The sequence below is a fragment of the Haliotis cracherodii genome, unplaced genomic scaffold (genome assembly GCF_022045235.1).
Source record: "Haliotis cracherodii isolate W230 unplaced genomic scaffold, xgHalCrac1.p SCAF_12, whole genome shotgun sequence".
Classification (NCBI taxonomy): Eukaryota; Metazoa; Mollusca; class Gastropoda; order Lepetellida; family Haliotidae; genus Haliotis; species Haliotis cracherodii.
Window position 1 is genome coordinate 36,735,835 of NW_027266267.1, and position 27,681 is coordinate 36,763,515.

General features: G+C 44.0%; 2 protein-coding genes across 2 annotated transcripts in view; both read right to left on the reverse strand.

Moving 5' to 3' along the window:
* Positions 1-5,284, reverse strand: part of LOC139457347 (O-methyltransferase MdmC-like) — a 5,633-nt gene extending 349 nt beyond the window's left edge. The window contains exons 1-4 of the mRNA XM_071238754.1: positions 5,261-5,284; positions 4,343-4,598; positions 2,593-2,693; positions 30-173 (exon numbers count right to left, since the gene is read on the reverse strand). Coding sequence (XP_071094855.1) covers positions 30-173; positions 2,593-2,693; positions 4,343-4,598; positions 5,261-5,284 — 525 coding nt within the window. The remainder of the gene's footprint in view (positions 1-29; positions 174-2,592; positions 2,694-4,342; positions 4,599-5,260) is intronic.
* A 1,915-nt stretch (positions 5,285-7,199) lies between these two features.
* Positions 7,200-27,681, reverse strand: part of LOC139458394 (lysosomal alpha-glucosidase-like) — a 43,382-nt gene continuing 22,900 nt past the window's right edge. The window contains exons 12-20 of the mRNA XM_071239811.1: positions 27,061-27,194; positions 23,854-24,005; positions 21,341-21,483; positions 20,011-20,095; positions 16,892-17,073; positions 11,505-11,593; positions 10,674-10,711; positions 9,570-9,716; positions 7,200-7,319 (exon numbers count right to left, since the gene is read on the reverse strand). Coding sequence (XP_071095912.1) covers positions 7,260-7,319; positions 9,570-9,716; positions 10,674-10,711; positions 11,505-11,593; positions 16,892-17,073; positions 20,011-20,095; positions 21,341-21,483; positions 23,854-24,005; positions 27,061-27,194 — 1,030 coding nt within the window. The 3' untranslated portion in view covers positions 7,200-7,259. The remainder of the gene's footprint in view (positions 7,320-9,569; positions 9,717-10,673; positions 10,712-11,504; positions 11,594-16,891; positions 17,074-20,010; positions 20,096-21,340; positions 21,484-23,853; positions 24,006-27,060; positions 27,195-27,681) is intronic.

Genomic DNA, 27,681 nt, shown 5'->3' on the forward strand with positions numbered 1-27,681 from the left:
CTCTCTCTCTCGTTAATGCACTGTCTTACCTGGTCCACTCTTTCGTCTTGCATGATGATTTTGTTCATCCTATCCACTGCCGAGTTCGACTCGGTGTACGCCAACCCTATTTCAAAGGTGTTGTCCACCACCAGCGTTGCCCCGGGAGCAAGAAGACTACGATCCATTATTTTCTAGAATGATGAATGAGTAAATGAGTTAGTGAGTGGGGTGGGTTAACGCCGCTTTTGAACAGTATTTTAGTAAAGTAAGTGAGTATGGTTTTATGGTATTTCACTGACGTAAGCTTCCTTCTTCCCACCATCAACTGTTGAGCTTTCCTCAAGAGGTGACTTGGGTTTGACGCCGCTTTGAACAGTGTTATAGTTATATCATGGCGGGTCAGCTTGATTTAGGAGGAAAGCCCGAAGTGATGCAGGTCTCAGACGTTTAACACTTTGGTGAAACTACAAGCACGGGTATGATGATGACAAACCTAGAAACATTCTCGAGGCGAACTGGGTTTCGAACAAACGACCCAAGGTTTCTTGCGCCTGAAAGGGACGTAACTCTGCACAGCGAATTGCGGCGCCTTTGACTACTGGGCGCCAATGATGAATGTTGTTCTGACTGTTCAACAGCTGACCAATATATTTCTTGTTTTGACAGAACAGGCGTAGTCTGTTTGTTTTTTTATTATCATCAGCTGCCTCTGTGCCTCAGGTTTTCCATAAGTAACGGCGGTGTGGTTGCCTCGTGGTAAAAGTGTTAGCTCGTCTCTCCGAAAGTCAGAGTTCGATTCCCTACATGGGTACATTTTCTGGCATATTCTGGAATATTGCTAAAACTTACTGATCTGACGCAAGTTAACCTATTTTTTTCAATTGTTGGAAGAACAGAACTAATATAGTAACTGCTTTTATAGTACTTACGGTAACCGTATATCTGTGCTCCCTATGTATGAATGATTTGGATGCTGATTCGTCTCTACTCAAAGCTACCGGCTATTCCATGAAATTTTCCTGATATATCCCTATTTCCCTAACATACATATTGATGTAGTCCTAATCTTATTTTAATTTGGAACGGAGCACTTTGAAAACGGTGCTCTATTGCAACGCGACCGCCTCCGTGGTCTAGTGGTAGAGCGTCCGGCCGGAGTGCGGAAGGTCCGGGGTTCGATCCCCGGCCGCGTGTGTGAGTGAGGTTTAACGCCGCTTTTAGCAATATTCCAGCAATGTCACGGCAGGGGACACCAGAAATGGGCTTCACACATTGTACCCATGTCGGGAATCGAACCCGGGTCTTCGGCGTGACGAGCGAACGCTTTAACCACTAGGCTACCCGACCGCCCCTCCGGCCGCGTGATACGAAAAGACGTTAAAAGATGGTACTTGTTGTTACCCTGTCTGGCGCTCGGCATTAAGGGTCTAAAACAAGGACTGGTCGGCTCGGAGTCAGTATACTGTGTCTGAGTGGGGTATTCATGTTAAACTGCGGCATGGTATCTCAGTGAGCTAGCACTATAAATCGGCATCAGTCCGGACTAGTACAAGCACACACACACACACACACACACACACACACACACACACACACACACACACACACACACACACACACCTCACCTATTTCAATGCGTAACTACACATCTTAGAACATTCCGAAAAGGGGTCACAGGTAGTTTATATGTAACAACTATTAATAAAGTTTAACTAGTCTTGACTAGTTTAAAATAAGAGTTCAAAACAAGTAGTTTTTTAAAACAAAAGTTGACAAATAACCCGCCAAAATTTGACCAAAGATATATATTTTAATTTCATTGCAACCCCATGTACACTGTTTTGGAAATCCAATTAGCATTTCCCATTGTAGGGGTGACAGGTTGCAGAAATAGTTTTAGAAAAGGCTGACGAATTTATTTCTCCATCAAACTTTATTAATTAAGATTTTTCATGTGTAAGTCGTTTTAGTTAGTTAGCAATTACATCCAGTACTAGGAAGTAATACAATTTCAAATAAATGCCTCTCCACCCTGAACAATAAACCTATCGATTTGGAAAGCGGTCCGGTAAATACTTTTTTAATCCTCCAGATGATTCTAACCCTTTTAGTACACAAAACGTTGCATGGTCGAAAATAAAAGTACATATGTTTGAAGGAAGCGAATCGTGTTGCAGTTATCGGAGGATTACGAGTCATGTACACAAAGGCCTTCGGAAATCTATTTGGAACATAGTATGAAACAGCAATGAAGTCAATATTATAATTGTTTATATACCCGTGAAGATCCGGGTATAGAATAGGTCTTCAACAACCCATGCTTTTCGTAAGAGATGACTATGCTTGTCGTAAAAGGCGACTAACGACACCAGGGTGTCAGGCTTGCCGACTTCGTGGATGCAAGTCATCGCATCCCTATTGCGTAGATCGATGCTCATGATATCAATTACTGGATTGTCTGGTCCAGATTCGATTTTTAAAGACCACCGTCATACTGCTGGAATATGCAGTGCGACGTTAAACAACAAGCAAGCAATCACTATAGTCGACTTTTACGGCAAGCATGGGTGCTGAAGACATATATTATCCCGGATCTTCGGGGGTTACTACCTTGTAGTAATCGGGATAAGTCGCCTTGTCGGCATCGAGATAGATGATATCGAATTCCTGGCACTCCCCAGCAAGGTTGTCAAGTGCGTCCAGGGCAAGACCTGCAAGAACACAAGAACAGGCTTATTTGTTCACTCAGGAATTCAAGGGCAAGAACAAAAGAACAGGCTTATTTATTCACTCAGGAAGACAAGGGAAACCTTATTTGTTTACTCAGGGATTCAAGGGCAAGACCTGCAAGAACACAAGCACAACCTCATTTGTTCCCAGAGCCAGTCAAGGGGAAGACCTACAAGAACACAAGAACAGCTTCATTTGTTCACTCAGCGAGTTTAAGGACAAGAACTGCAAAATACAAAAACAGCCTCATTTGTTCCCTCAGGATGCCAAGGGCAACCTTGTTTGTTTACTCAGTGAGTCAAGGGCAAGACCTGCAAGAACACAAGAACAGGCTTATATGTTCACTCAGGAATTCAAGGGCAAGAACAAAAGAACAGGTTTATTCATTCACTCAGGAATTCAAGAGCAAGACCTGCAAGAACACAAGAACAGCCTCATTTGTTCCCTCAGGATGCCAAGGGCAACCTTGTTTGTTTACCCAGTGAGTCAAGGGCAAGACCTGCAAGAACACAAGAACAGCCTCATTTGTTCCCTCAGGATGCCAAGGGCAACCTTGTTTGTTTACTCAGTGAGTCAAGGGCAAGAACTGCAAGAACACAAGAACAGCCTCATTTGTTCCCTCAGGATGCCAAGGACAACCTTGTTTGTTTACTCAGTGAGTCAAGGGCAAGACCTGCATGAACACAAGAACAGGCTTATATGTTCACTCAGGAATTCAAGGGCAAGAACAAAAGAACAGGTTTATTCATTCACTCAGGCAGTCAAGGGCAACCTTGTTTGTTTACTCAGTGAGTCAAGGGCAAGAACTGCAAGAACACAAGAACAGCCTCATTTGTTCCCGCAGGATGCCAAGGACAACCTTGTTTGTTTACTCAGTGAGTCAAGGGCAAGACCTGCATGAACACAAGAACAGGCTTATATGTTCACTCAGGAATTCAAGGGCAAGAACAAAAGAACAGGTTTATTCATTCACTCAGGCAGTCAAGGGCAACCTTGTTTGTTTACTCAGTGAGTCAAGGGCAAGACCTGCAAGAACACAAGAACAGGCTTATTTGTTCACTCAGGAAGTCAAGGGCAACCTTATTTGATCGCACAGCGAGACCAGGGCAAGAACTGCAAGAACACAAGAACATCCTCATTTGTTCCCTTTACCCATATTTGCCGTAAAAGGCGACTATGCTTGTCGTAAGAGGCGACTATGGCGACTGTCAGGTTCGCTGACTTGGTTGATGCATGTCATCGTATCCCACTTGTGTGTATTGATGCTCATGATGCCAATCGCTGGATTGTCTGGTCCAGACTCCATTATTTACAGGCCGCCATCATATTGTTGGAATATTGCTGAGTGCGGCGTAAAACAACAAACAAAAAACACTGACCAATTACGCACCTTCACATTGTCTATATGTAAGCCCTGGAAAGCTCATAGCCAAGTAAACAAGTAAAGGCTGGTGTTAGGCATTAAACATCAAACAAACAAACAAACAAACAAACAAAACAAACAATAGAGAGTGAGTTGGGTTTTACGCTGCCTGCAACAGTATTCCAGTTATATCACGGCGTATCAGCTTAGAGTTGGAGGAGAGTCCGAAGTGATGCAGGTCTCAGACGTTCACTACTTTAGTCGCACCTTGTCTTATCTCTATTTTCTTGCCGTATGGTGATCCATCGAATGTCTCCCTCGCCGTCTCTACCAAATAAGGCTCGAACTCACAGGTCACCACCACGCCATCTTCCGGAAGAGATTCCGCCATTGCCATGGCAACATATCCTGTAAACATCCCGATCTCCAGGACTCTCTTAGCTTTCTGCATCCTTATCAAGAACTGAAGAAACTGTGCTGCAAATAAAGATGTTCTTTCTTCCAGGCGAAGAATAATATGGAACTGACGAGATTAGAAACATTTATGCCATAACAGCTAGAAAATATTTGTGTTCAGATGGCATATTGTTATATTTCTATGAGGCCAAAGACAAATTTGCTCAGATGTATCTAATTGCAGAGGGGGCACGTGTGGCCCAGTCGTCTAAGGCGCCGCGACTCGCTGTGCAGAGTTGCATCCCTTGGGCACGCCAGAAACCTATGATTTTGGGTTCGAGTCCCGGCTCGCCCCGATTATGTTTCTAGGTTTGTCAGCACCATACCCGTGCGCGTGGGTTTCATCGAAGTGGTAAACGTCTGAGACCTGCATCACTTCGGGCTTTCCTCCCACATTAAGCTGACACGCCGTGATATAACTGGAATACTGTTAAAAGCGGCGTTAGACCCAACTCACTCACTCACTCACTCTAATTGCAGATGTTTTAGCTTCAGAAAATCAACAATTGCCTAAAAGGATAGCGGTGAACCATATACTGTATGCCTAGAAAACCACCTCACTCCCACAACTCTCTCCCACCCCCTACCCACAAACAAACCCCTCCCATGCACCCACACACACACATGTGGAGACACACAGAGACACACAGAGACTCGCACGAACACACGCACGCACACACACCAACCCCACATAGACTAATCCCCATCCCACCCCACACCGACACATACCCTCACCCCAAGTGCTTCACACATACATTCGATAATCACCAAACCCATCCCACATCACTACATACCCTCACTCCAAAAAAAGACGTGATGATTCCGGGGTAGAATAGGTCTTCAGCAACCCATGCTTGCCGTAAAAGGTGACTATGCTTGTCGTAAAAGGCGACTAACGGGATCGGGTGGTCAGGCTCGCTGACTTGGTTGATGCATGTCATCGATCCCAATTGCGTGGATCGATGCTCATGATATTAATCACTGGATTGTCTGGTCCAGACCTCCGTCATATAGCTGGAATATTGCTGAGTGCGGCGTTAAATAAAAAAACAACAACAATCAGAGCTGGTCCGAACTACCTTGCAGGGATCTTCACATCCACTCCACGCGCCATCGAATAGATCCCTTCAAATCTACAAGTTATTTTTAACGAGTCTGAAGTATCGCTATAACATACGTTTGTCAGAAACAAAAACTCCATTTACAGTAAACTACGGTTATAAGGAAAAGCAAAGGGACTACTAATTTTAGTTCGTTATAAGCGTTGTTCGTTATAAGCATATATACAGCATAACTACAGCATAGAGTCGGGACCAAAAACGTAAGTTCGTTATATCCGTCAGTTCGTTATAAGCGTGTTCGTTATGACCGTAGTTTACTGTAAATAGAAAAGGAGCCCCAGTGAGAAGGGAGATTCTGGACTTGAAGCTGAGGACAAGTCTAGATTTCCCACAGCATTAACTTTGGGCTGGGCGGAAGATAAGATACTATGTTTTAAGGACTATGACGCAGACTCTCCTCAAGAAATTCACGCACTTTCCCGACACTAGGCGACAAGCGGTCACAACTCTGTCGACTACAAAACTGCTTCCATTTTTCCACTAAACTCGGATATTGTGTGTGGGTACTGCCTCTCCTGTGAGGCCTGGTGGAAGTCCTTGGTTTTGAAAAGATTTCCGGATAAGTTGAATAACACAGTTATGCCTATACTGATCACGTATCCGTATGTCAGGTTGAGCGCCTACACTGTGCACGTACCCGTCTGTAAGGTTGACCGCCTCAACTATACACGTACCCGTATATAAAGTTGAGCGCCTGTACACGTACCCGTATGCCAGGTGAGCGCCTATACTGTTCACGTACCCGTATGTATTGTTGAGTATGTATACTGTACACGTACCCGTATGTCAGGTTAAGCGTCTATGCTGTACATGTACCCGTATGTCAGGTTAAGAGCCTATACTGTACACGTACCCGTATGCCAGGTGAGCGCCTATACTGTACACATACCCGTATGTCAGGTTAAGCGCCTATACTGTACACGTACCCGTATGTCAGGTTAAGCGCCTATACTGTACACATACCCGTATGTCAGGTTAAGCACCTATACTGTACACATACCCGTATGTCAGGTTAAGCGCCTATACTGTACACGTACCCGTATATAAGTTGAGCGCCTATACTGTACACGTACCCGTATGTCAGATAAGCTCATATACTGTACACGTACCCGTATGTCAGGTTAAGCGCCTATACTGTACACGTACCCGTATGTCAGGTTAAGCGCCTATACTGTACACGTACCCGTGTGTGTGCGTGCGTGGGTGCGTGCGTGCGTGCGTGCCTGCGTGCGTGTGCGTGTGCGTGTGCGTGTGTGTGTACTAGTCCGGACTTATGCTAATTTATAGTGCAAACCCACTGACATACCATATATTACATGAATACCCCACTCAGACACAGTAAACTGACTCCGAGCCGACCAGTCCTTGTTTTAGCCCCTAATGCCGAGCGCCAGACAGGGTACCAACAAGTACCATCTCTTACGTCTTTTGGCATGACGTGGCTGGGGATCGAACCCCGACGTTCCTCTCACCGGGCAGACGGTCTACCACTAGACCATGGAAGCGGTCTCACTTTAGAAGATCATGTTTGAATACGACAAACGCTGTTTAAATAACCTTTGATTTATTTAGCCAACTTGACGGTATCATCACATTCAAGAGAACAACTACCAAGTCATAACGAAGGGCTTCAGGAGATCCACCTTCAGTCGCGTCACCGAAAGAGCCTGAAAAGTAATGTTATCCATTAATAATTACTGGTCCTATACTCGGAGTGTTAGAATTGTTACGAGTGGAGCCACTATACAGTCTCCTTACATTGTGAGTGAGTGAGTGAGTGAGTGAATTTGGTTTAACGCCGCTTTTAACAATATTCCAGTTATATCACGGCTTTGGACACCACAGTGAGTGTGTGAGTTGGGTTTAACGCCGCTTTTAACAGTATTCCAGTTATATCACGGCGTGTCAGCTTAATGTGGGAGGAAAGCCCGAAGTGGTGCAGGTCTCAGACGTTTACCACTTCGGTGAAACCCACGAGCACGGGTATGGTGCTGACAAACCTAGAAACATAACGGGGGCGAACCGGGATTCGAACCCACAATCGTAGTCCCAAGGGACGCAACTCTGCACAGCGAATCGCGGCGTCTTAGACGACTGGGCCACCCGTGCCCCCGTTTCCATTCATAAACAATTTAAAAAGAATTTAATACTGGCAGTCTAATCAAGCTTCATATTATTCACAAACGGCAATACCAAGTATCAATCAAAATAGTGAGTGAGTGAGGGAGTTGGGTTTAACGCCGCTTTTAACAGTATTCCAGTTATATCACGGCGTGTCACCTTAATGTGGGAGGAAAGCCCGAAGTGGTGCAGGTCTCAGACGTTTACCACTTCAGTGAAACCCACGAGCACGGGTATGGTGCTGACAAACCTAGAAACATAATCGGGACGAACCGGGATTCGAACCCACAATCATAGGTTTCTGGCGTGCCCAAGGGACGCAACTCTGCACAGCGAATCGCGGCGCTTTAGACGAGTGGGCCACCCGTGCCCACTATCACAATAAAAACAGTCTTACTTTATGCTCTAATATGTTTTCATTTCCCAACAAGATCCGTTGAAGGTTTCACATAATCCATTATTCTCCATAGTTCACACATTGCCGACATGGCGTACACAATTAAAGGTTTAAATCTTGCCGACACGGCACGTCAGTTTACACATAATCCCGACCTGGATACTGACCACTTTGTCGTCATCCAACTTTTAGAGAGCTACAATTGCCTAACATCAGTCTTTACTTGACTGTGAGCTGAACATGGCTTACATATAGGCGATGTGAAGGTGTGTAATTGGTCAGTGTTTTTTGTGTGGTTTTTGTTGTTGTTGTTTTGGGGGTTTTTTTTTGGGGGGGGGGGGGGGGGGTGATTTACTTATATTCCAGCTTTATGACGTTGGTCTGTTAATAATCGAGTCTGGATCAGATAATCCAGTGATTGATGTCATGAGCATCGATCCACGCATTTGGGATCGATGACATGCTTCAACCAAGTCAGCGAGCCTGACTACCCGATCCCGTTAGTCGCCTCTTACGACAAGCATAGTCACCATTTACGGCAAGAATGGGGAATTGGTCACTGTTAATCACTGGCAGACTCCACACAAGCAACATAATATATAAAAGGTTTTAATATACGTTCACGAAAACTGAAAAAAAATATAATGGATTCTCATAACAGAGTGTATTCACTTGCTGTAATCTCCCTTTGAGGTATTTCTTTGGAAGTGCTTTAATAACTGCTTATTATTGATTAATTGATTGACTGATTGTTTAACAACACTCAGCTATATGACGGCGGTCTGTATATAATCGTGTCTGGACAATCCAGTGATTGACATCATGAGCATCGATCTACGCAATTGGGAAACGACGATATGCATCAACCAAGTCAGAGAGCCTGACCACACGATTCTGTTAGTCGCCTGTTACGACAAGCATGGGTTTCTGAAGACAAGTTCTACCCCGGATCAACACAGGTTTACTGCTGAAGAATCTCCAGTGACATTATCCATTGTATGAACACAAAAAGCATTCTTCCCATCCCCGTGGATGCAGTGTATTTTTTTATGCTGAAACATGAAAACAAACAAACCCGGACAGGGCTAGTCCGTCACCTATGGTTTATATTTTCTACCAAAATCTCAGAGAAGTTATTTCTCTGACTTATATACCCTCGATACAACAATTATTAATATTTGCCTGATATCATGAATAAAAGTGCGTTTCGATAGACTAAAGAAACGCTCATAAAATATATCTGATTATAGAATGGTTGGTTGGTAGGTTGGTTTGTTGTTTAACGCCGCACTCAGCAATATTCCAGCTATATGACGGCGGTCTGTAAATAATCGATTCTGGACCAGACAATCAAGTGATTGATATCATGAGTATCGCTCCACGCAATGAGAATGGTCACCTTTGTGTGAGAGTCGTAGGCGTGTGCGACGCCCATACCGTTGACTCTGACAGTTGAAGGCGCTGCTGCAACACCGTACACGTTGATGCTCCCTAACGTCATTGTCGTGGCGTAGTTGCTGGACTTGACAGTGGACGTCAGACGCTCCTGCAACAAGAGACACGCGTTGATATTAGGGAAGATAGTGAAGATAGTTTTGAAACATAAAAATGTTGCTAAATGTTGTTTTAAGTTTGTTTTTGTCGGTTTATAAGTTAGATAAAACATTTCCCCCTCGGGGTTTTAGGATTTTTAAAACTTTTATTCTACGGGTGAGGGTTTTAAAAATCATAAAACCCCTCGGATGTGCTTTATCGTATAGGGGCACGGGTGGCCAAGGCGCCGCGATTCGCTGTGCAGAGTTGCGTCACTTGGGCACGCCAGAAACCTATGATTGTGGGTTCGAATCCCGGTTCGCCCCGATTATGTTTCTAGGTTTGTCAGTATCATACCCGTGCTCGTGGGTTTCACCGAAGTGGTAAACGTCTGAGACCTGCATCACTTTGGGCTTTCCTCCCACGTTAAGCTGACACGCCGCGATATAACTGGAATACTGTTTAAAGCGGCGTTAAACCAAACTCACTCACTCACTCACTTTATCGTATACTTGTAAACTAGTGACATCAACGACGTACGTCAGGTTTGCTTTCCCCCCATATTAAGACCAGATACATATTTATAACTGGTTTACGGTTCATACAGGATTACAGACAGCCACTGAGCCATCCTCTTCATCCTTCATCCCACAACGAAATAACAAACTACCGGGAAATTATATATTTAGGATCGGTGGGTTTTTAGGGGCGGTCGGGTAGCCTTGTGGTTCACTCTTCACGCCGAAGACCCGGGTTCGATTCCCGACGTGGGTACAATGTGTGAAGGAATATGGCTAAAAGCGGCGTAAAACAATGCCCACTGGGTGTTTCACAAAAGTCCTAACCTACAGTTAAGTCATTATGACGTATTTGGGTCACGAGTTACTTTAGATCTTCCAGCCTTTGTCTATCGATCGATGGCTTCCTTTAAACCAGAATTACTCCCAGTGGTGTAGTGTTAAATACATACCCCGTCCAGATTGAATTGGATATTGTTAAACGGTGCATCTGGAAATAAATATATAGCGTTAAGTATCTTTGTTTTGAATTTTTTTTCAAATTTATATTTATATTTTTAGTTTCCGTATATGACAGACGTCGGAAGCCAGAGTTGGTGCGGTGGTCCTATCGGCAGATTACAGGCTGCAATACACCATACTAGATCTCCATGTGGTTAAATCATAGGAGGGTTAATAGAAATTATATGTATATATCGGCAGTTATTGCTAGAAAGGGGCGGTCAGGTAGCCTAGTGGTTAAAGCGTTCGCTCGTCACGCCGAAGCCCCGGGTTCGAATCCCGACATGGGTACAATGTGTGAAGCCCATTTCTGGTGTCCCCCGCCGTGATATTGCTGGAATATTGCTAAAAGCGGCGTACAACCATACTCACTCACTATTGCTAGAAAAACGTAAACATATATATATAGAGTGTTCGACAGTTTGAAGGAATCGCAGTTAGCTAAGTTACGTCCCTTTCTCGAGCCCGAATCTGCTGATCGTGGATCCCAATATCATATTCGTTCAGATTTTTGGGCAGCAAAATTCACTTAAGATTCGGGTTAGAACGGATCTTCAGCAACTCATGCTTGTCGTAAGAGGTGACTAACGGGATCGGGTGATCAGGCTCACTGACTTGGTTGATGCATGTAATCGTATCCCAATTTCGTGGATCGATGATCATGATGTCAATCACTGGATATTGTCTGGTCCCGACCCAATTATTTACAGATCGCAGTCATATAGCTGGAATATTGCTGAAAGCGGTGTTAAACAACACACAAACAATCAACCATACTTCACCTAAGGTCTCTCCGTCGTCCCAATACAAGAAGCCTTGAGCTGTCCTAGAGCCCGACGATGCCACCACCAGACCGAAGTCATTGTGTCGGCTTGCAGTTGGAAGAAACAAACAAACAAACAAACAAGCTGATCACACACAGGTTAAGATATATATAGTGAAGTACAAGACCAATGAAGATCCGGGGTAGAATAGGTCTTCAGCAACCCATGCTTGCCGTAAAAGGCGACTATGCTTGTAAGAGGCGACAAACGGAATCGGGTGGTCAGGCTCGCTGACTTGGTGGATGCATGTCATCGTATCCCAATTGCGTGGATCGATGCTCATGATATTAATCACTGGATTGTCTGATCCAGACTCGATTATTTACAGACCGCCGTCATATAGCTGGAATATTGCTGAGTACGGCGTTAAACAACAAATACTAAAGACAAAAAAACATAAGGAGAAAAATCATTCATGTTCTGCATTGTGTTTTAGATCCCACATATTTGTGGCTATTCCTTTCAAAGTAAATATTGCTTGAGTCTAGGGCTGGGACGGGTAACTCGGGTACCCGGGTCGGGTGGGTAGGGACCCGGGTACCCACAGGACTACCCGGAGTCATGGTTAGTCACGTGATATATACGTTTTGCCAGGACTATGCTAAAAATATTTCCAATCGGATATTTTGAGACATCTCCTGAGACCTAGAGTGGGTACCCGGGGAGGGTAGGGTAATAGGGGGCGGGTACCCGGGTAGGATCGGGTAATAGGGGGGTTGGTACCCGGGTAGGATCGGGTAATAGGGGGGTTGGTACCCGGGTAGGATCGGGTAATAGGGGGGTTGGTACCCGGGTAGGATCGGGTAATAGGGGGCGGGTACCCGGGTAGGATCGGGTAATAGGGGGGTGGGTACCCGGGTAGGATCGGGTAATAGGGGGCGGGTACCCGGGTAGGATCGGGTAATAGGGGGCGGGTACCCGGGTAGGATCGGGTAATAGGGGGAGTGGGTACCCGGGTAGGATCGGGTAATAGGGGGCGGGTACCCGGGTAGGATCGGGTAATAGGGGGGTGGGTAGTTAATTTGGACTCGTCCCAGCCCCACTCTGAAAGGACCAAATACACATGTATCATTATGGCTAAGCTGAGTGACGATTCCGGTTGTTGGAACTTAGAAGAGGGTGCCGTTGTACAAAGTTATCTTAACGCTCAGGTGATCGTAATTCCAATACCTTAACATAGACTTACGCCAGTCGTAGCGCTAAGGTTGTTTTGGGCATTACTGAAGGCCTACCTCTGTGTATTAACATCGGGCAACTGTGTATTCCTGTAGACCTACCTCTGTGTATTAACATCGAGCAACTGTGTATTCCTGTAGACCTACCTCTGTGTATTAACATCGGGTAACTGTGTATTCCTGTAGGCCTACCTCTGTGTATTAACATCGGGCAACTGTGTATTACTTAAGGCCTACCTCTGTGTATTAACATCGGGCAACTGTGTATTCCTGTAGACCTACATCTGTGTATTAACATCGGGCAACGGTGTATTCCTGTAGACCTACCTCTGTGTATTAACATCGGGCAACTGTGTATTCCTGTAGGCCTACCTCTGTGTATTAACATCGGGCAACTGTGTATTCCTGTAGACCTACCTCTGTGTATTCCTGTAGGCCTACCTCTGTGTATTAACATCGGGCAACTGTGTATTCCTGTGGGCCTACCTCTGTGTATTAACATCGGGCAACTGTGTATTCCTGTAGACCTACCTCTGTGTATTCCTGTAGGCCTACCTCTGTGTATTAACATCGGGCAACTGTGTATTCCTGTGGGCCTACCTCTGTGTATTAACATCGGGCAACTGTGTATTTCTGTAGACCTACCTCTGTGTATTAACATCAGGCAACTGTGTATTCCTGTAGGCCTAGCTCTGTGTATTAACATCGGGCAACTGTGTATTCCTGTAGGCCTACCTCTGTGTATTAACTTCGGACACCTGTTTCACTGTAGACCTACCTCTGCATATTAATATCGGACACCTGTGAATCACTTTAGGCCTACCTCCTGTCCGGGGTCACATCGGGCACCTGTGTCGGGACAATGTCCCTCTGTGTATTAAAATCGGGCACCTGTGTATTACTGAAGGCCTACCTCTGAATATTAACATCGGGAAACAGTGTATCACTGGATGCCTACCTCTTCTCTGTGGTCACATCGGGCACCTGTGTCGGGACAATGTCCCTCTGTGTATTAAAATCGGGCACCTGTGTATTACCGAAAGACTACCTCTGAGTATTAACATCGGGAAACAGTGTATCAGTGGGTGCCTACCTCTTCTCTGTGGTCACATCGGGCACCTGTGTCGGGACAATGTCCCTCTGTGTATTAAAATCGGGCACCTGTGTATTACTGAAGGCCTACCTCTGAGTATTAACATCGGGAAACAGTGTATCAGTGGGTGCCTACCTCTTCTCTGTGGTCACATCGGGCACCTGTGTCGGGACAATGTCCCTCTGTGTATTAAAATCGGGCACCTGTGTATTACTGAAGGCCTACCTCTGTGTATTAACATCGGGCAACTGTGTATTCCTGTAGGCCTAGCTCTGTGTATTAACATCGGGCAACTGTGTATTCCTGTAAACCTACGTCTGTGTATTAACATCGGGCAACTGTATTCCTGTAGGCCTAACTCTGTGTATTAACATCGGGCAACTGTGTATTTCTGTAGACATACCTCTGTGTATTAACATCGTGTAACTGTGTATTCCTGTAGACCTACCTCTGTGTATTAACATCGGGCAACTGTGTATTTCTGTAGACCTACCTCTGTGTATTAACATCGGGCAACTGTGTATTACTGTAGGCCTACCTCTGTGTATTAACATCGGGCAACTGTGTATTCCTGTAGGCCTACCTCTGTGTATTAACATCGGGCAACTGTATTCCTGTAGGCCTACCTCTGTGTATCAACATCGGGCAACTGTGTATTCCTGTAGGCCTACCTCTGTGTATCAACATCGGGCAGCTGTGTATTCCTGTAGGCCTACCTCTGTGTATCAACATCGGGCAACTGTGTATTCCTGTAGACCTACCTCTGTGTATCAACATCGGGCAACTGTGTATTCCTGTAGGCCTAACTCTGTGTATTAACATCGGGCAACTGTGTATTCCTGTAGGCCTACCTCTGTGTATTAACATCGGGCAACTGTGTATTCCTGTAGACCTACCTCTGTGTATTAACATCGGGCAACTGTGTATTCCTGTAGGCTTACCTCTGTGTATTAACATCGTGTAACTGTGTATTCCTGTAGGCCTAACTCTGTGTATTAACATCGGGCAACTGTGTATTCCTGTAGGCCTAACTCTGTGTATTAACATCGGGCAACTGTATTCCTGTAGGCTTACCTCTGTGTATTAACATCGGGCAACTGTGTATTCCTGTAGGCTTACCTCTGTGTATTAACATCGGTCACTTTTGTATTACTGTAGACCTACCTCTGTGTATCAACATCGGGCAACTGTGTATTCCTGTAAACCTACCTCTGTGTATTAACATCGGGCAACTGTGTATTACTTAAGGCCTACCTCTGTGTATTAACATCGGGCAACTGTGTATTCCTGTAGACATACCTCTGTGTATTAACATCGTGTAACTGTGTATTCCTGTAGGCCTACCTCTGTGTATTAACATCGGGCAACTGTATTCCTGTAGGCTTACCTCTGTGTATTAACATCGGTCACTTTTGTATTACTGTAGGCCTACCTCTGTGTATCAACATCGGGCAACTGTGTATTCCTGTAAACCTACCTCTGTGTATTAACATCGGGCAACTGTGTATTACTTAAGGCCTACCTCTGTGTATTAACATCGGGCAACTGTGTATTCCTGTAGACATACCTCTGTGTATTAACATCGTATAACTGTGTATTCCTGTAGGCCTACCTCTGTGTATTAACATCGGGCAACTGTATTCCTGTAGGCTTACCTCTGTGTATTAACATCGGTCACTTTTGTATTACTGTAGGCCTACCTCTGTGTATCAACATCGGGCAACTGTGTATTCCTGTAAACCTACCTCTGTGTATTAACATCGGGCAACTGTGTATTACTTAAGGCCTACCTCTGTGTATTAACATCGGGCAACTGTGTATTCCTGTAGACATACCTCTGTGTATTAACATCGTGTAACTGTGTATTCCTGTAGACATACCTCTGTGTATTAACATCGTGTAACTGTGTATTCCTGTAGGCCTACCTCTGTGTATTAACATCGTGTAACTGTGTATTCCTGTAGGCCTACCTCTGTGTATTAACATCGGGCAACTGTGTATTCCTGTAGGCCTAGCTCTGTGTATTAACATCGGGCAACTGTATTCCTGTAGGCCTAACTCTGTGTATTAACATCGGGCAACTGTATTCCTGTAGGCCTACCTCTGTGTATCAACATCGGGCAACTGTGTATTCCTGTAGGCCTACCTCTGTGTATTAACATCGGGCAACTGTATTCCTGTAGGCCTAACTCTGTGTATTAACATCGGGCAACTGTATTCCTGTAGGCCTAACTCTGTGTATTAACATCGGGCAACTGTATTCCTGTAGGCCTAACTCTGTGTATTAACATCGGGCAACTGTATTCCTGTAGGCCTAACTCTGTGTATTAACATCGGGCAACTGTGTATTTCTGTAGACCTACCTCTGTGTATTAACATCGTGTAACTGTGTATTCCTGTAGGCCTACCTCTGTGTATTAACATCGGGCAACTGTGTATTCCTGTAGGCCTAGCTCTGTGTATTAACATCGGGCAACTGTATTCCTGTAGGCCTAACTCTGTGTATTAACATCGGGCAACTGTATTCCTGTAGGCCTAACTCTGTGTATTAACATCGGGCAACTGTGTATTTCTGTAGACATACCTCTGTGTATTAACATCGTGTAACTGTGTATTCCTGTAGACCTACCTCTGTGTATTAACATCGGGCAACTGTGTATTCCTGTAGGCCTACCTCTGTGTATCAACTTCGGGCAACTGTGTATTCCTGTAGGCCTACCTCTGTGTATTAACTTCGGACACCTGTTTCACTGTAGACCTACCTCTGCATATTAATATCGGACACCTGTGAATCACTTTAGGCCTACCTCCTGTCCGGGGTCACATCGGGCACCTGTATCGGGACAATGTACCTTTGTGTATTAAAATCGGGCACCTGTGTATTACTGAAGGCCTACCTCTGAGTATTAACATCGCGAAACAGTGTATCACTGGATGCCTACCTCTTCTCTGTGGTCACATCGGGCACCTGTATCGGGACAATGTCCCTCTGTGTATTAACATCGGGCACCTGTGTATTACTGAAGGCCTACCTCTGAGTATCAACATCGGGAAACAGTGTATCACTGGATGCCTACCTCTTCTCTGTGGTCACATCGGGCACCTGTGTCGGGACAATGCTGCCTCCTCTGAGGTGGACATTGATCTTGTCCAGCGGTGCACTGATAACTGACCATTGCCCTGTGTTGGACACTTCCGCCCCAGTGAAGAAATCGTACCACGTGTCTTTGGGAAAATAGGCGTTCACTGTTCTGTTTCCCTGTATATGTAAGACGCAAAACTTTTCAAAACCAATGTCATGGGATATTTGAAATTTAAAATGGCTTCATAGAAAAGGATGTTATGGAGGAAATTGTTATTATTCAAGAAATACATAAATGTTGATATATTAGTTCCAAGTTTAACTCTTTGTTGCGTCAGGAATGATCAGTTGGTGAGTGATTTGTATTGAACGTCGCTTTTAGCAATTCAGCAATATCACGGCGGGGAACACCAGAAATTTGTTTCACATTGTACCATTTTAATTATAAATAAGACATAAATATTGTATTATGTGAATTTTACATTCCTGATATATGAAATATATATACGATACAGGAACACAATATCTTCATCATATAAGGTCATTCTTAAAATAATGGATGTTTAAGATGTATTTTCACTGAGTGAATTAGCTTCAGAAAACGTCTATACGTACAATATTTTAGTGAACATTCAAATTTGTGATATAGTGTCAAATGATTCGCAGCCATGTTTGACGCTATGTTTTGGCGACACATCAGGGAACCCTATCTGGCCATATTGGGAACGTTAGTGATATTTTATTGAGACAGAAGGCATCACGTTAATATATGCGGAGCTTGAAAGTAGTTCCTGCTAGGCCATCTCATTTGCATATTTACCATGATACTAAGTGTAACAGATTGGTTTATTGCATCATAACACACACCTTTATATGATGAATAAGATGAGGTGAAATTGGGTTTAACGTCGCGTCCAAGATTATTGCACTTATATAGCGACGTGCATGTACGTGTGTGTGTGTGTGTGGCTGCTTGTACTAGTCCGGACTGATGTCAATTTACAGTGCTAGCTCACTGAGATACCATGCCGCAGTTTACTGACTCCGAGCCGGTGACAGGGAAACAACAAGTACCATCTTTTAACGTCTTTTGGTATGATGCGGCCGGGGATCGAACTCTGGACCTTCCGCTCTCCGGGCGGACGCTCTACCACTAGACCACAGAGGCGGTCTATGATGAATTTATATACATGTGCATCCCTCACAAAAGTAGATTTAACTACTAGTAAATTGCTTAAAACTTTCCTGGGACTACAATTTGACTGTAACCGAGAAACCTTTTCACATCTATTAAGGCCACTTTGAAAGTATTTCAGTTCTATCACAGCGCGTAAGTTTGATGTGTGGGGGAAAATCCGAAATGATGAAATTATAAATGCGTCACCAAATTAATGCGAACATTGACCTCTGGCCTAAAATGCGTCATGACATAAATGTGAGTTTGTCTTTGAACTATAAAACCTAGTAAGCAAACGTTATACTTGTAGGTGAGATGAGGTGAAATTTGCTTTAACGTCGCGTCCAAGATTATAGCACTTATAGAGTGACGTGCATGCAAGTGTGTGTGTTTGTGTGGCTGCTTGTGACGTGCATGCATGTGTGCGCAATCCCATATTTTCAGTTGTACCTCATGTTCCGTGTTTGTTTGTTTTTGACTGGGACTTTTGACAATTGACTTGGCTCTGCATGTGTTTCGACGGGTGCAACTGATGAGGCAGGGTAGGCTCACCTTTTTAAAGCGACCATTTGGTATCTTTAGTATTTGATGGTGATTCATGGACACATGCTCACGATATACTGTAAACAGCTTTATTTCTGCGCCGTTAAAATATTGCGAATACCACACCAAAGACAATACTGCGACGAGATATTTTTGCATTTTGCGAGTTGCCGTGTAGTCAAAATCATACAATGGCCATACAATGGAGATTTCTCATGAAGATGGAAAAGGTTTTCTCGCCTTTATTCATGGATAAGGTATGCGAGGGTTTAAGGATAACGATTAGGTTAAATTGGTTTAAGATTAGAATTAGGTATAATGCACGAGTTTAAGCATAAATATGAGGTATTCGAAGGGTTTTTTGAAGGTGAGGTGAGGTGAAATTGGGTTTAACGTCGCGTCCAAGATTATTGCACTTATATAGCGACGTGCATGTACGTGTGTGTGTGTGTGTGGCTGCTTGTACTAGTCCGGACTGATGCCGATTCATAATACTAGTTCACTGAGATACCATTTTAATAATAACACTTGATACCTTCACAAACTTAACTTCAACTGTTTGACATGTGATCTAAAGCATGAAATTAATTTCTAGATAACGCATATTCAAATGAGATCGATCGGGCCTTCGAAAAGTAATTTTATGATTCCAAGGTTGTTACATGAGTTAGATCAATAGTGGGGGTACCCTTGTGGTTAAAGAGTTCGCTCGTCACTCAGAAGTACCGGGTTCGACATTTCCCCATTGGTAACTCTGTATGAAGCCAATTTCTGGTGTCCCTCGCCGTAATATCGCTCGAACATTGCTAAAAGCGGCGTAAAACCATACTCACTCACTCTTCATCGTACACTTTCTGGTGTCCTCGCCGTGATATCGCTGGAATATTGCTAAAAGCGGTGTAAAGCCATACTCATTTACTCTTCTTCGTACACTTTCTGGTGTCCCCGCCGTGAAAACGTTGGAATATTGCCAAAAGCGGCGTAAAACTATACTCACTCACTCCTCTTCGTATTCTTTCTGGTGTCCCCGACGTGATATCTCTGGAATATTGCTGAAAGCGGCGAAAAACCATACTCACCCACTCTTCTTCGTATACTTTCTCGTGTCCCCGCCGTGATATCGCTAGAATATTGCTAAAAGCGGCGAAAAACCATACTCACCCACTCTTCTTGGTATACTTTCTGGTGTCCCCGCCGTGATATCGCTAGAATATTGCTAAAAGCGGCGTAAAACCATACTCACCCACTCTTCTTCGTACACTTTCTGGTATCCCCGCCGTGATGTCGCTGGAATATTGCCAAAAGCGGAGTAAAACCATACTCACCCACTCTTCTTCGTATCAGTTGTTGTCGAAACTTCAAGACAAGCCACCAAGAAACTAAGACGGACTTACCCTGTCCAACACTGGACTTATAAGCAGCGAGTCTCCCCACAGGAACTGTCTGTCTATGCTGTAGGCGGCGGAGTCAGTCGGGTACCTGGAACACACTTTGAGCTACTTTCAGGCAGCATGACATTTACCGCGCTAAATTCGGTTCTAGTTTCGCGGTATTATTATTCATTCCGAACCTGAACTTGTTTTTGTGATACTGTATTTGAAACTTAAGTGGCTGTAAATAAGGAGTAAAAAAATAATATTAAAGTTCGGTCAATCTTGCCCTTCAAGGGGAAGACATGAAACTTTTTATGGATAACAACTTCTTTGTAATTTGTTATAATAATAATAATAATAATAATAATAATAATAATAATAATAATAATAATATTGAGTTACATCAATAGTGGGGGTAGCCTTGTGGTTAAAGAGTTCGCTCGTCGTGCCGAAGTACTGGGTTCGACATTTCCTCATTGGTAAATCTGTATGAAGCCAATTTCTGGTGTCCCTCGCCGTGATATTGCTGGAATATTGCTAAAAGCGGCGTAAAACCATACTCACGCACTCTTCTTCGTATACATTCTGGTGTCCCCGCCGTGATATCGGTGGAATATTGCTAAAAGCGGCGTAAAACCGTAGTAGTAATAATAATAATAATTTTAATGGCTATCCGTTGATGCATACTCAAAGAATACTCAAAGTGCTAACTTAGCGCCACGGTGTATGAATCGATTTTCTTTCTCAGCTCCCTAGGTAGTATATAACCCAAGCTGCCTATGAGGCGCTAGAGAGTTAACAGTCACAGAACCATTTCACCTCTCGGGTACCCATTCACTGCTGGGTAAACAGAGGCTGGGTTTATCGAACAAAGGCACTTGCCTAAGAAGACGCCACATGTGCTACATGTGCTTCAGTGTGGGGCAGGACCGCAGGAACGCGGTCACCCATCCACCCACTCTCCGTGACCAACGTTACTTAACTTCGCCTGATTTGTGACCTGCGATCTGTGCACAGGACCACGTCCCACAACAACGACATTTCAGCTGTTATACGCCACTTTGAGCAATATTCTTGCAATATCAGGGCGGGGACAACAGAAATGGGCTTCACACATTGTAACCATGTGGGGGATAGAGACTGGGTCTTCGACATGACGAGCAAATGCTTTAACCACGAGGCTACCTCAGGTTCGTGATGTATTAGGGAAATTTAAATCAATAGAAAATGAAATATTGCCGTAAATTGTAGAATAATTTATGCAATACTACACGAGCAAAGTGTTGCAGTACCTTGAATAATTTTAATCAAACTTTGTAAGTCACCGGTAATACAACTTAGTCATACGTACTGGAAGACGAGGGGCCTGGCCACTGCTCTCTTCCTGGACATTAGTGAGTAGAGGAAGGGGAGAAGACGGTAACGGAGCCTCAGGGCCTCGCGGTTCCGGTCATGCGCAGCGGAACTAAATCGCCCCGCTGCGGGATCTTTGTCCTGCGAGAAAGGGCACCATCTATATTTTATGTTAGGTTTCGTTTTCAAGGCAACCCATGCTTGCCGTAAAAGGTGACTATGCTTGTCGTAAAAGGCGACTAATGGGATCGGGTGGTCAGGCTCGCTGACTTGGTTGATGCATGTCATTGATCCCAATTGCGTGGATAGATGCTCATGATGTCAATCACTGGATTGTCTCGTCCAGACTCGATTATTTACAGACCGCCGTCAAATAGCTGGAAAATTGCTGAGTGCGGTGAAAAACAACAAAACAACCAACAACCAAATCGATTTTCAAACGCCAGGTCAGGTCGTTTGTTTTTTCATTGCCGACCTAGATACATATTATATTATATATGTTTTGTAAAATGACAATAGTGGATCCTGTCTCAATGCAAGGATAACATTTTCGACTTCTCTTTTACAGACCAATAAGTGCAATTGTTATCTTGTGGTCCAAAGGCGTATAGAGATATATTTCTGTACAGTCCAAAACAATGAATAACATTAACAGACAAGTTATTCGGAACTGGACCCGTGAAGATCCAGGGTAGAATAGGTCTTCAGCAACCCATGCTTGCCATAAAAGGCGACTATGCTTGTCGTAAGAGGTGACTATCGGGATCGGTAGGTCAGGCTCGCTGACTTGGTTGATGCTTGTCATCGTACTAGTATCTCAATTGCGTGGATCGACACTGATGATGTCAATCACTGGATTGTCTGGTCCAGATTCGATTATTTACAGACCGCCGGCATATAGCTGGAATATTGCTAGGTGCGGCGTTAAACAACAAAGAAACAAAATAGTCTCTAATAAAGAGAACTGAATGGTGTGTTCAAACTCATCCCGATGCGGATTTCGTGCCTTGATAGTCGCTGCTGGTATCTTCCTTATGCCCTGAATAGGAGGTGAAACCTGTCGCTATTTCATCCTTACGGTGTATCATCTTTCCGCTATAGTTAACAGGTTTTAGTAGCCGCTGTATCCACACTGGATTGGCAGTTGCAGACAATATAAGACCGCCTCCGTGGTCTAATGGTACAGCGTCCGCCCGGAGAGCGGAAGATCCGAGGTTCGATCCAAGGCCGCGTCATACCAAAATACGTTAAAAGATTCTTGTTGTTACCCTGCCTGGCCCTCGGCATTAAGGGGTTAAAACAAGGACTGGTCGGCTCAGAGTCAGCATACTGTGTCTCAGTGGGGTAGCACTAAAGAATTGGATTTGGTCCGGACTAGAACAAGCAGCCTGGCACACAGACACACACACACGCGCGCACGCACGTACATGCACATCGCTATATAAGTGCAATAATCTTGGACGCGATGTTAAGCCCAATTTCACCTTCCCTGCTAACATATGAAGAGGAGTTGAACTGAGAGTTTATGTCATTCACTAATTAGAAAATGAAACATTACAGCTGCAATGAATTCCATATTCCTGAGAATTAACTGGAATCCCGTCTACCTAATGAAGTAGATAGAGAGAGGTCATTGTCTCGAAGCCTGCGATTGGACAACATTAAACAAAGCATTCATTGGTCCTCTGTATCGAATGAAAACAAAAAAACAAACTATGTGAATATTGTCTGAGAAGTAAAATTGCTGACGCAAAATTAACATCCGCAGAGAAATTATTTATAATATTCATCTCCCAATACTGACTAGTTGCATAAAGTTTCCATGGCCCATGGGGACTCGGATAAGAAAAGGTCCCCCGCAATGTATTCTGGTCGTAAGAGGCGACCAGATGAACAGGTGATCAGACTCAGTGACTTGGTTGATAACGTGCCACCGTACCCCGTGGATCGTTGCTCACAATACAGATCGACCCGTGAAGATTCCGGGGTAGAATAGGTCCTCAGCAACCCATGCTTGCCGTAAAAGGTGACTATGCTTGTCGTAAAAAGGCGACTAACGGGATCAGGTGGTCAGGCTCGCTGACTTAGTTGATGCATGTCATCGATCCCAATTGCGTGGATCTATGCTCATGATATCAATCACTGGATTGTCTGGTCCAGACTCGATTATTTACAGACCGCCGTCATATAGCTGGAATATTGCTGAGTGCGGCGTAAAACAACAAACAACCAACCACAATACGGATCACTGGATTGTCTGGTCCAGACTCGATTATTTACAGACCGCCGTCATACAGCTGGAATATTGCTGAGTGCGGCGTAAAACAACAAACCAACCAACCACAATACGGATCACTGGATTGTCTGGTCCAGACTTGATTATTTACAGACCGCCGTCATACAGCTTGAATATTGCTGAGTGTGGCCTTAAACAGCAGCAAACAAACAAACAAACTATGGAAGTAACGGGAAAAGCCGAGTGACCCCGACTGTGACGTCATGACACCCTACCGGCGTCACGTTCTGGTTATGAGACCTCATGAAAGGGTAGAAGGCGCCTAGCTGTAGCCATCTTGTACACAGTTCCTCGTCGGAGTCGCCTCTGAACCCACATATGTCCACGCCGGTAAAGGGGATGCCGAACATGTTGAAACTGAGAACCTCTGGCGAACAAAACAAGGTAAATGATTTAATGTCCGATTTATTATTCCACGTTTACAACCGCTTTCAGTTTATGGTTGCATGTTGTTTAAAGCCGCGCTCAGCAATTTTCCAGCTATATGGCGGCGGTATGTAAATAATCAAGTCTGGATCAGACTGCCTTTCAATTTCTTTATTCAACGTACTGAGGAGGCCACAGGCCTATAGTACAATCATGATTACAGGAGCAATTGGTACAATCATATAATTTCCAAACTTGATTTTCTTTGTATATAAGCGTGATATATGTACAGAGAAAGATTTCTTATGGTTTCGAAGTTGGTAGTGGTCAGTAATAGTTTAAACTTAAATGTACAATGGTTTATATGAAAATACTTTGGTAAATACACTTTTCTTAGCTCATCATAATGCGGACATACTAGTAAAAAGTGATACTCGTCCTCAATTAATCCTAGGTCACATTGTGGACAGAGTCTATTTTCTCTTGGAATATTTTGATATCTACCTTTTTCAATTAAAAGATCGTGTGATGAACATCGGAATCTTGCAAGTGCTACCCTAAATTTTCTAAGACTAACACTGAAAAGGTATTGCTCTGCAGTGATATATGACTTGAAACTGCTATATAACAGGGACTTTGGTGAACGCGTTAGAGTTGCATTCCATGACTGAAAATATAAATATTTTAATCTTTGTGTTATAGAATTTATGAACAACTTCGGATAAGCAATATGTTCTAATTTAAAAATGTAACCAAAACCACAATTATTCAGCAGGTTCCTTAAGTCGGCTACCCAATTTGTTTTGCCATTGCTATCATACAAACACATCATAAACACATCGTAACATTTCTTAGGGAATCTTGATGAGGGCATATTAAGTAGTCTTATCCAATATTTTATTATTTTCAGACGTGCTTCTATACACAAAGGCACTCGTCCACATTCACCATAAACCATCACGTTTGGATGAGACAATCCAGTGACTGACATCATGAGCATCGATCTAGGCAATTGGGACACGATGACATGCATCAACCAAGTCAGGAAGCCTGACCACCCGATTCCGTAAGTCGGACTCTTACAAGCATAGTCGCCTTTTACGGCAAGCGTGGGTTGCTGAAGACCTTTTCTAACACGGATTTTGACGGGTCTTCAGTTTAGGTAGTAACATGGGTAATGCGTCCGTGTGAAACGGAAACACTGTCTCTGTATGATTACGGTGATACATTATAACATATGAGTGATGTGAGTGAGTGAGTGAGTTGGGTTTAACGCTACTTTGAAAAGTATTCCAGTTATATCACGGCGTGTCAGCTTAATGTGGGAGGAAAGCCTGAAGTGATGCAGGTCTCAGACGTTTACCACTTTGGTGAAACCCACGAACACGGGTATAGTGCTGACAAACCTAGAAACATAATCCGGTTCGAACCCACCATCATAGTGTGTTTGTTTTGTTGTGACCAAGGGACGCAACTCTAAACAGCGAATTGCGGCGGCTTAGACGTTTAGTACAAGTCTGACCTGATATAGAGTAGTACAAGTCTGACCTGGTATAGAGCAGTACAAGTCTGACCTGATATAAAGCAGTACAAGTCTGACCTGGTATAGAGTAGTACAAGTCTGACCTGGTATAGAGTAGTACAAGTCTGACCTGGTATAGAGTAGTACAAGTCTGACCTGGTATAGAGTAGTACAAGTCTGACCTGGCATAGAGTAGTACAAGTCTGACCTGGTATAGAGCAGTACAAGTCTGACCTGGTATAGAGCAGTACAAGTCTGACCTGGTATAGAGTAGTACAAGTCTGACCTGGTATAGAGTAGTACAAGTCTGACCTGGTATAGAGTAGTACAAGCCTGACCTGGCATAGAGTAGTACAAGTCTGACCTGGTATAGAGTAGTACAAGTCTGACCTGGTATAGAGTAGTACAAGTCTGACCTGGTATAGAGAAGTACAAGTCTGACCTGGTATAGAGTAGTACAAGCCTGACCTGGCATAGAGTAGTACAAGTCTGACCTGGTATAGAGTAGTACAAGTCTGACCTGGTATAGAGTAGTACAAATCTGACCTGGTATAGAGTAGTACAAGTCTGACCTGGTATAGAGCAGTACAAGTCTGACCTGGTATAGAGTAGTACAAGTCTGACCTGGTATAGAGTAGTACAAGTCTGACCTGGTATAGAGCAGTAAAAGTCTGACCTGGTATAGAGAAGTACAAGTCTGACCTGGTATAGAGAAGTACAAGTCTGACCTGGTATAGAGTAGTACAAGTCTGACCTGGTAGAGAGTAGTACAAGTCTGACCTGGTATAGAGTAGTACAAGCCTGACCTGGCATAGAGTAGTACAAGTCTGACCTGGTATAGAGTAGTACAAGTCTGACCTGGCATAGAGTAGTACAAGTCTGACCTGGCATAGAGTAGAACACGTCTGACCTGGCATAGAGTAGTACAAGTCTGACCTGGTATAGAGTAGAACACGTCTGACCTGGTATAGAGAAGTACAAGTCTGACCTGGCATAGAGTAGTACAAGTCTGACATGGTATAGAGAAGTACAAGTCTGACCTGGTATAGAGTAGTACAAGTCTGACCTGGTATAGAGAAGTACAAGTCTGACCTGGTATAGAGTAGTACAAGTCTGACCTGGTATAGAGTAGAACACGTCTGACCTGGTATAGAGAAGTACAAGTCTGACCTGGCATAGAGTAGTACAAGTCTGACATGGTATAGAGAAGTACAAGTCTGACCTGGTATAGAGTAGTACAAGTCTGACCTGGTATAGAGAAGTACAAGTCTGACCTGGTATAGAGTAGTACAAGTCTGACCTGGTATAGAGTAGTACAAGTCTGACCTGGTATAGAGAAGTACAAGTCTGACCTGGTATAGAGTAGTACAAGTCTGACCTGGTATAGAGTAGTACAAGTCTGACCTGGTATAGAGAAGTACAAGTCTGACCTGGTATAGAGTAGTACAAGTCTGACCTGGTATAGAGAAGTACAAGTCTGACCTGGTATAGAGTAGTACAAGTCTGACCTGGTATAGAGAAGTACAAGTCTGACCTGGGATAGAGTAGTACAAGTCTGACCAGTCAGCAAAGTTGTCTCCTTCCCAGTGTGCGACGTAATTACCGCTTCCGGCAAAAGTAGAGCGAGATAGAACAAATGGCCTCTTTCCGATGATATTGTTTAGAACACTGAAAAGGAAACCTTACGTTAATGGGTTAAGGAGCACGCAGTAGTGCAGCATGTGTTAACTGAAGGGAACCAGTGCAGAATGTATGTTGATACTTTATTGTGTGTTGGTACCAACACGTATATGACTATGTTGTTGGTACCTACGTGTTTGTGGCTCTGTTGTTGGTACCTACGTGTATGTGACTCTGTTGTTGGTACCTACTTGTATGTGACTCTGTTGTTGGTACCTACTTCGATGTGGCTCTGTTATTTGCACCTACACGTATGTGGCTCTGTTGTTGGTACCTACATGTATATGACTCTGTTGTTTGTACCTACATGTATGTGGCTCTGTTGTTGGTACTTACTTGTATGTGACTCTGTTGTTGGTACCTACTTCGATGTGGCTCTGTTATTTGCACCTACACGTATGTGACTCTGTTGCTGGTACCTACAGTTATGTGGCTCTGTTGTTGGTACCTACATGTATGTGGCTCTGTTGTTGGT